The 9,589-nt window shown below is 42.6% G+C and overlaps 1 protein-coding gene across 1 annotated transcript; it reads left to right on the top strand.

Moving 5' to 3' along the window:
• Window positions 1-1,601: 1,601 nt before the first annotated feature.
• LOC126011547 (arylacetamide deacetylase-like 3) lies at window positions 1,602-8,678 on the top strand. The gene is made up of 4 exons (XM_049775355.1): window positions 1,602-1,775; window positions 5,044-5,260; window positions 6,250-6,313; window positions 7,907-8,678. Exons 1-4 carry the CDS (start codon window positions 1,602-1,604, stop codon window positions 8,676-8,678), a joined length of 1,227 nt encoding a protein of 408 aa, XP_049631312.1.
• Window positions 8,679-9,589: the final 911 nt, after the last annotated feature.

Raw genomic sequence — 9,589 nt, 5'->3', positions numbered from 1 at the left:
TATCTCTAATTACAGAGGATTGATTTTGACAAGCACACAAAACAGATTTTTTCCTGACACTATAAAAAGACTTTGGGGTTCAACAATGAGCATGTCCAGAGCCTCTGCTTCAAGGGTGAAGAAACCCTGTATCTTTTGGGCCAAGGGAATTCCCTTTCTAATTTCCTTTCTAATACTTACTGTGCCTATCCAAAAAAATACAGAAACCTTACCACACAAGCCCCCTTCCTTTTTCTTTATTTTCTTTTTTATTTCTTTCTTCTTGTTGTGTTGTATTTTTTTTAGTTGTGCTTTTTGCCATTGCTTGTTTTGGTTTGATTTTTTTCTTTTTCTTTCTTCTTTAAAATTTATATATAGCTTCTGGAAGGCTCCTCCCAACTTTTTTTCCCAGCAGGACCACAGAACTTAAATTATCTTGTTCTGCATCATACATTGAGGGGAAAAATGTGGATGAACCAGGAACAGTCATATGAACATTGAGTGGAAATAAAAAAATGACCAGACCTAAACACCAAACCCAAAGTCAATGACAACAGAATCAAGGTAATCCAATCTACAACAAGCTATACACAAAGGGGACCTGTTACTCAAGCAGTCCAGGGAGGAATGGGGGTGATATATGATGCCTGCTGGAAACAGTGGTCAAAGTAGGACAACACATATGTCACTATGTACCTTAAATATAACTGTGAAAGACATCTAATTCACATTAGTCACAATAAAAATTATTTAAAATAAAAATAATGGAAATAAAAAAACTCAAAAAGGAGATACAGCAACAAGAAAATCTGTGAAAATCATTGCATCTCTAAAGAGGTAATTAAGTCATTGGAAAAAATATAGTAGCTCTTGTGTCTAACTGACCATTCTGTTATTTCATTTGTTTCTTAACATTGGGTGACTTCAACTACAGATTGGCATCTAAATTAGTGTGTTCCTATAGGTGTGACATTATTAAACAAAAATAAAGTTGTTGAGTGGCTGTTACTGTTGATATTATGACATTTGTGGGAAGTGTTTTAGCATCCCAGCTTCAATCAGGACCATGGGATCAAGCCTTCTGTCCTGTTATGTAGTTAGAACCAATATAAGTCCATGAGGCATAGACAGCCAAACATGGTAGAAAGTTGGCTCCAATTTAATAAGAGCAAAGAAGTGTGGGAGGGGAGAATTGAGCCTGGCTGAGGTTCAAAAACAGCAGGTACAAAGTTCTGGACTTCCTCAGTATGGTCAGGAAAAGAAAATGTGGAATGGAGAGAGGTAGAACTTTTGTTATGAGAGGAGAGGGTGGGTGCTAAAGGTGTGGCTTGATTGGTGACTTGAGGTACTTGATTGTGTGACTGTTATTTAGAGGGGCTGGGCCTATACTCAACAAGGATGCCAATGCTTTCTCCCCAGCTGGCTCAGGTTGCAAAGGTTATTTATTCTTCTGTTAGGCCCCGTCCTAAAGCAAGTTATCACCTGACTCTGACATATATGGGCAGGAGCAAGGCTTCTGGTATATGGGAGGTATAAATGGAGGTTGGCTTCTGCCAGATGGGATTCTAAAAGGCCAGCACCTGCCACAGCCTTCACCCAGTCTCACCTGTGGTGGAGACAGCATGTTGGGCCTCCTTCTACTCTGGGCCAGCCTCTCAATGGCTTGTGTGTTCTTTGTGGGAGCTCCACTGTGGGTGTTCTTCAAGAATTTTATCCCAATGAAAATCCCGGCAGGCATCAGCCACCCCAAGAAGCTTCTTCTTTTCTACTGCACCTATGAACTGGTGTTTACATGGGTGAGTTCCACTGTTTGCCTTGTCCCCTTCTCCTGAGGCCTCGAAGGCACAGGAATTAGGAAAACAGAGGTCTAATGCTTCTTGTGTCAGTTGACAAGCCACAGTGATTGATGATATCTGCTCAAACCTGCATCCTCACCTTTGGGAAGCCCTGGTGGGCTCCACCTATTTCTGGGGTTGCTCCAAGAAGGTTAATAATTTCCAAAATACAAAAACAAATCCTGGGGCTTCCTCACAGATTCTCTGCACTGGAAAATCGAGTAGAAACAAGGGTTTGTGATAATCTCTGACCTCATTGCTATTCCTGCACCCCCAAAATAGTGTAGAGCATTTTGGGAAGAGATAAGAGAGAATCAGAGTGGTAGAAGTTGGCTTTGACAGTGCATCCCTGTGGCTTTGGAGATCTGGAAGTCTGATGATGTCTGGTAGGGAATGGTAGGGATGAGGTAGTGTGGGCTCCAAAAGGCAGAAAAAAAGTGGCCACAGAGCACCTGCATTAGCCTCCCCTTTCTGGAAAGTAGGGTGCCCTGTGTTCCAAGGAAGGAATATGTTAGAAGGAGAATCCTAAGGCCACATCTCCCAGATTATACAAGATGGAGCTTCCTTCATGTATCTGTTCTGACCATGACACACATTTCATAGTCTGGTAGAGTTTTTGCCTTGCAGGTGTGAGACTCTGGCTTCTATGCCTAGCACTGTGTGTTCCTTCAGTACCTCTAACAGGAAACCTAAGTACTGGGATACTGTTGCCCAAGTACAGCCAGCTGTGGTCCAAAACTCAGAATAACAAATACAGTTGTTTTCAGTCCTGTCTGATGGAAAGTGCCATATTTCTTTTTTTTATTTTTAATTATGTGAACAATGATGCAAAGAGGACAAGGTAAAGTTACAGTGGAAGGACAATCACCCAAAAACAGAGTTCTCAGAAGAAATCCCCCTGCTGCCACCTTAATTTTGAACTTACAGTCAAAGAACATTAAGAAAAATAAAACAGAAACCATGTACAATTACTTTGTCCCTCAAGCCCCCAGATTATACATTATAACATTTCTTAGCGATACACCAAGCAATCTAAAGCCATAAAATTTATGTAACTCCTTAAACTTGAAGGATAGTAGTTTTTTACATTTCCATGCACATGCATATTAGTTTAAGTTAACCTCAAAAGTTTAAGTGGGTTTTTTTAAGGTTTAGAGTCAAAGGAGCACAGTAAAAAACAGTGTTAGAGTGGCAATTATCATTTGCATAGGCCCACCAAAATACGTGGGACATGGAAAGGAAAAGCGTTGGCCTAAATACAAGGAGACCCTACCCCTGAAGTTTCTTGGCATAAGACCAACTCTAGGCTCCAGGCAAACTAGTTTGTCCAATCCAGGTCATTGTCTGTAGTGCCAATACAGTTTTATTTTCACACAGTCTCTGTTGTTGGTCTCATGTTTCTGTATTGAAGATCCTGGAATCTGTATATCCTACATTGAAGTCAGGATGGTGCAGAGCGTCCTCTAATTTCAACTCACAATTAAAGGGCAATGCAGAAATCCCTGTCCACTAAGCAGGTCGTTGTTGTTGTTAAGTCTTCTCAGTGTTAAGGGAAGACTCTTTTGAGTAGATAGATGTCAGAGCAGCAGTAGGGTCTTTCTTGGTAGAGGATTGCTTCCAGGTGATGTTATAGACAACTTGGGATGTTTCATAGATGGCCTCCCTAGTGAAAGTGCTATATTTTATATTAATGAGAGTGACAAAGCAGCAGGGAGGAAGAAGGTCCTAAAAATTAGTGGCCAAGGGTATTGGGGGATTTATTAGATCCTTAACAGCAATTGCATATAGCATCAAGACCTTAGACTCAAAGCCAAAGAGATATTGCAGCAGGTGGGGCACTAGTCTCGCAAATGGCTGTTCCATGTTCAAACCACAGCAGAACTTGAGCTCTGCCAAATGTATTACCTGAGTACAAAGTCTGGAATAACCCATGAGCATGGCCACATATGACTCTAAACCATCCTGGGTTAATCTTCCTTCCATTGAAAAAATAATTTCAGCCGGTACATGCTAGGTTGATCACATATCAAAGCAAGTCAATTGTAAAATCTTTATAGACTTCAATGGCCTCAACATTAAATACAAGCAAAAATGTTTTTCTCTGTAACCCATATATTTTATTTCAGGTCCTCAAAACTATGCAGAGACACAAAAGATCTAAGTCTAAGATTGAGATAGAGAAAGAATTTCAAGAAAGACCAATGGGAAGAGAGAAGATGGGTTGGAGAGAATGAGTACAGTGGTGGTGGGACATGTTTTGCATGTAGTTGACCTGGGTCAATCCTTAGCACCATAAAAGGCTCTTTGTTCACAGCTCTAAGAGCAGAGCTAGGAGAAAACCCTGAGCACTACTGGGTCCTGTTTTCCAAGGCAAATAAAAAATTTTCCTTTCGGGGGCCAGAGTGGTGTCACTAGAGGTAAGGCATCTGCCTTGCAAGCAGATGCTCTAGCCTAGGACGGACTGCCTTTCGATCCCAGGCATCCCATATGGTCCCCAAAACCAGAGGCGATTTCTGAGCACATAGCCAGGAGTAACCTCTGAGTATCAGTGGGTGTGGCCCAAAAGAAAAAATTTTCTTTTCTGTTTTTCTTTCTTTTTTTCTTAATTTATTTCTTTTTTTCATTCATCTTTTGGCTTGTTTTGGGGCACACATGGTGGTACTCAGAGGTTACTCCAGGCTCTGCATTTAAAAATTACTCCTGTGATACTTGGGGTCCATATGTGATTCTGGGTATCATACTCAGGGCTATCACTTGAAGGAAATTGCCCTTCTCACTATACTAAATTTTTCTATCCCCAGTGATCTCATTTCTCATGGACATCATATCCTTGATCCTTCAAAATTAAATAAGCCCTTTATGAATCTTAGCATCACCTTAGTCACCACCACTTCAAATTGGCAGCCAAGTTCTTAAGAGAACTGCCGTAATTTGTTGGTTAGAGGGTTTCCCTGGAAGACATGTCAAGTCCATAGAACTGTGGAGCAGGGCTTGTATGTGGGTAAGAGGTGATCCCAGCAGAGAAACCCTCCGTAACCTCCGTGAGGATTTTGAAGCCTGGTGTGTAGGGATGGAGTGTAAGATATGTGGGGACATTGGTTTGGAAGTTTCTGGTGCTGGTATCATGAGGGTACCACAAGGCTCCCCTGGAGACAGAGTAAAGTGGCCATGGTCACTCTGAAGAAGCCCCCTTGAAAACCCTCAATTTTGAATTTTCTATCACCATCAGGGTAAGATTTTGGAGAAGATGAACATCTGTTCCATGGGCAAGTTTGTCCGTTTTTTACATGACCTGGCGCCCCTGAGGAAGGACCCAGATGTGGTGGTCACAGACCTGCGCTTTGGGACAATCCCTGTGAAGGTGTACCAGCCCAGAAATTCCTGCAGCACCCTCAGGACTGGCATCTTGTACTACCATGGAGGTGGAGCCTTGGTGGGGAGCCTGAGTGAGTGACAGCATTTCCCTGGGTCAATCTCATGATCATACTGTGAGATCCTTGTGGCTATGAAAATCTGTCCTCCTGGGGTTTGAGAGGCTTCAATAATACTTGGGCAGGATTGGGAGCCAGATGATTCAGGTGGCAAAGGTAACTTGGAATCTTTCCAACTCTTTATTAAAACAAAGAGAAAGGTCTATGCATTCACTCTCTAGATACATATCTTAGAACCCTTTATGTAGCAACATTCAAGATAGCTTTTTCTATATGGATTACATACAAAAATGTGTGTATATTTGTATGAATATATGTGGAATAAGAGTATGCAAATATGTACCATTTATACTGATAATTTGTGACAACTGAAGTATACACACAAAGACACATATAGACAAATGAAGTATACAGATGAAGTGCATGAGTTAATTTTTTATATAAGTGGAATATATATGTGAAACATTGGTATGCACTTAATATATTTCTTTGAAAATATATGATAGAAGTTTATTTAAATATTGCATGGAGCATATGTGTGCACATATTTTTTCTTGGGCCCACATCCAGTAGTGCCAAGAGCTTGATTAATACAGTATATAAAGACTCCTCATGGCAGTGCTCAGTTATATAGGCAAACCCAGGCCTCCCATGCTGAGCAGACATGGCAGACCATTGAGCTGCTTGCCCAGCCCCTACCTGTGCACCTGTTTTTGTATACATAGTATTTGACGTGTACATATTAGGTTACTCTGTGCCCAAGTTATTATGAACATCCATGAGTCTACTCATTTGTAGACAGGCATCATATGAATTGCAGAACCCTTGAGATCTTGCTTCCAGAAAGTGTCTCATCAGCACCAGAGAGAAAAGCAGGAGGTGTTCAACAGATCTGAGAACCTAGCTGGTGCTCGCTGGCTGTGGTGATGGACAGCCAGTGGGGGTGGGGGTGGGAGTAGAACTCTTACCTTTCTAGAACATGTCCCAAATGTTTTGTTTTCTAGAAACCTACCATGCCATCTGCCTTAATTTGTGCAAGGAAAGTGACTCAGTGGTCCTATCCATTGGGTGAGTGAATGGGAGAAGCTGAGGAGAAATCAGACTCTGACATAGATGATTGATGGGAGTAGGAATGGGCTTGCAGGAGGAGAAGAAACAGGGAGAAGCCAATATGGAGGAGAGAAACTCTAGGTCTATCCTGGGATTCAGCCAAACTGCTGCATTCCACAAAAAAGAAGTGGGGCTTATGGATCTCAAGTGGAAGTTGGCTCTAAAGGGTGTGCTCTTGATCCAAAAGAGCAAGTGCAGAGTTTCTCATTAGGTGCTTTGGAGGATAACACAGAACGCCCTTCCACAGTTACTGCTAACAACTCTCTCCATGCAGAGTCTGTAGTACTCAGGCTATGCATGAAATTAAGACACCACAGAGGGCTGCCCTGTCTCCTATCTGATGCAGGAACAACCCCCCAGCTGCACTACCCAAAACAAGCTTGATGCACATGGGGGGGGGGGGCAGGTTCCCACATCTGTCAAACTAGCCAGCTAGAAAGCTCCCAATCCTGGTACTCAAAGGGAATATGCCAGGGGAGGGCAGCCTGCAGCCTCCTTTGTCCTGCATGTTCTAGGATGTGCTTGTGCATAAGAAAAGCTCCAGGGCATCAGTGCACATTTGCCAGAATTCTTGACGAACCTCCAGGTGAGCAGAGTAAAAATATACCGGCATGTCCAGATGAGTTAGACTTGGAAAGAACCTTTAGTTCTTCAGTTCTTGGTTCCTAAGCACATACAGGGAGAGTGTTTTTCAAGACCCTGTGGAGACTGTAAGTACCTTAGTCTTCTTTTTCTTTTTTTTTTTATTTTCATGTTTTTGGGACACACCCAAAGGTGCTCAGGGCTTATTCCCAGATTTTTTATTAAAAATCACTTTAGACAGTATCTGGAAACCATATGGGATGCTGCAGATCTACCCTGGTCAGCAGAGTGAAAGGCAAGTGTACCATACATAGTACATAGCTTCAGAGAGTCTTGAGTTTTTTTAAAGCTTTATTTGTTATCAGCATGGAAAGGAGTAACATTTTCTCTCAGGCCTTTGTTCTAGCATCTGTGGGTCAAAAATAAAAAGCCCAGTGAATACCAGGCTGGCCTGAACTAAGCCTGGAGCTCAGGCACCTGCTGGACACTAGTCAGAAACAGCTTGTCTGGCAGACTCAGCTGCTTTGTAGGACACTCTGTAATAACCACTAGTCTCTGGGGCTACTTCAATTTCCACACCTGACCCCTAGCATGGCAAAATTGATGGGAATCCAATATGGGCAAATCAATTTCACCAAAGAAACTTTCCCTACACAGTCAGGTGACAAAATCTAACAATTCTGAAATTTTGGTTGTTTTTGAGATCTCACTATAGTTTAAGGTTGCTGGCAGAGCTCAGTGTCCACTGTTGTCCCCTCAAGGAGCATGTCCCCCAGGAGAAGAGCAATTAGGAGGGACTAAGCCTCTGTGCCAGGCATTTACATCCATTCACCTAATTGTCCCCTTCATGTTACCTGTCCAGATTCCAAAGGAAAATTACGGGGAGATACTGAGGCTCCCAGAGAGTGAGTTTGAGGGGTTCTCAGCTGGTATGAGGAGGATAAAGCACTTCCCTGGTTTCCTTGGCAGATACCGCAAGATGCCTGACTGTAAGTATCCAGTAATATTCACTGATTGCATGGCAGCCACCGTCCAATTTCTGAAGTCTCTGAGTTCATTTGGGGTGGATCCAGCACGTGTGGTGGTAGGAGGTGACAGCATTGGAGGGTCAGTGGCTGTGGTAATGTGTCAACAGCTTTTGAAGAGTCCCCACCTTCCAAAGATCCGTGCACAAATGGTCATCTATGCCGGTCTTCAATGCCTTGATTTCCAGTCACCAGCCAATCAGCAGAACAACGTCCCATTTGTGACTAGGAGTTTTACCCTCCAATATTTAATGGCCTATTTGAATATCGATCCCTCCTGGAAAAGAGACATGATCACAGGTGCCAATATGCCCCCTCAAATCAGGGAGAAGTACAGGAAGTGGTTGGGCCATGAGAACATCCCCGAGAGATTCAAGCAGAAGGGTTACTGCCAGAAGCCTGCACCACCCCTGAATGATTTGGCATATCAGGAGACCCGCATTGTGCTGGAGCTCAACATGTCCCCACTGTTGGAAGAGGATGAAGTAATGTCTCAGATGCCCGAAGCTTTCATTGTGAGCTGTGAGTATGATTATTTCCGAGACCACTCGCTGCTGTACAAGAAGAGGCTAGAGGACTTAGGTATCCCAGTGACATGGTTTCACGTGGAGGATGGTTTCCATGGAGCACTCGCCGTGATTGACATTCCCTTCTTGTACTTTCCATGCTCTCGGAGAATTATGAATGCCATGGTTAATTTTATCAAGAGATTGTGACCTGGTTCTTCTGACTGAAGGTACATAAAGGGTGGTTTCCTCCATGCTCTGCTACATATATGAGAGTTCTGTTACTGATGTTGGGGAAGGTAAATTGGGTTGAGGCTGAGTTTTTGCATTTTCATGACCTACTTAGTGGCCCCAGGTTCTAGAATCACAGAATACAAGTGTCTTAAAATGAACAGTGGAGAGGGACCTTGCCTTACACTTGTTAGAAAAACACAGGTTAACTGGGGTCCCTCGTGGGTGAATAAACTTTGAAATGTAATCACAGTCTTTAGAGGGAGGAAGAAGCATAAAACAGAAAACATAGCTATGGGCTATGACAAGGGTATCAGATACAATCCCATGGGTCCTTTCCTATCCGGCTCTGTTGTTCTAGTTGGCAGAGTGCAGTAAAAATGTTGATTTTATTTTCTCCCTCTAGATGCTTGGTGCTCTTTATTCTCTTATCCTCTAGCCTCTGAGCTCTGATTCATGATCTTTTTAAGAGAGCAAGGGTAGGTTTTCCATAGTGGTTGGTAAGAGTGGTAGGTAAAATAGTCTTTCTACCAATTGGGTTGAAACTTAAACTTTCAGTTAGCATTTCTTAATTAATTTAGAGTGCTCAGAGAAGTTGAGGCTGAATGGAAGGCAAAAGTGAAGTCAGAAACTCAATAGTGAGTGTGATGAAACTTGATCATGTCAACACGGGAAATGGAAGGCCAATGTGTGGAAGAAAATGTGTACTAAGAGTTGTTTATCTTATAAAATAGAACTGGTTCAAATGTGCTACTTAAGAAAGAGCATTTTGACTGAAGTGTCTGTAAATTTGGGGGAATGCTGGCACTAGGACCTCAAACAATATCATCAACCATTTCACACTCTGTTCTCTATTCCTTTGCTTACCTTTACCCTCACTCCTAAAAGCA

This window comes from Suncus etruscus, chromosome 6, assembly GCF_024139225.1.
Source record: "Suncus etruscus isolate mSunEtr1 chromosome 6, mSunEtr1.pri.cur, whole genome shotgun sequence".
Lineage (NCBI taxonomy): Eukaryota > Metazoa > Chordata > Mammalia > Eulipotyphla > Soricidae > Suncus > Suncus etruscus.
Note: the sequence above shows the minus strand (reverse complement) of the source record. Positions and strands in the feature narration are given on the sequence as shown.

Excerpts from the sequence above, each read along its gene's own strand:
- LOC126011547 (XM_049775355.1), top strand. The coding sequence starts at position 1,602 with ATGTTGGGCCTCCTTCTACTCTGGGCCAGCCTCTCAATGGCTTGTGTG. Across the intron at positions 1,776-5,043 it reads ATGAACTGGTGTTTACATGG|GGTAAGATTTTGGAGAAGAT; the intron begins GTGAGTTCCACT and ends TATCACCATCAG. Across the intron at positions 5,261-6,249 it reads AGCCTTGGTGGGGAGCCTGA|AAACCTACCATGCCATCTGC; the intron begins GTGAGTGACAGC and ends TTTGTTTTCTAG.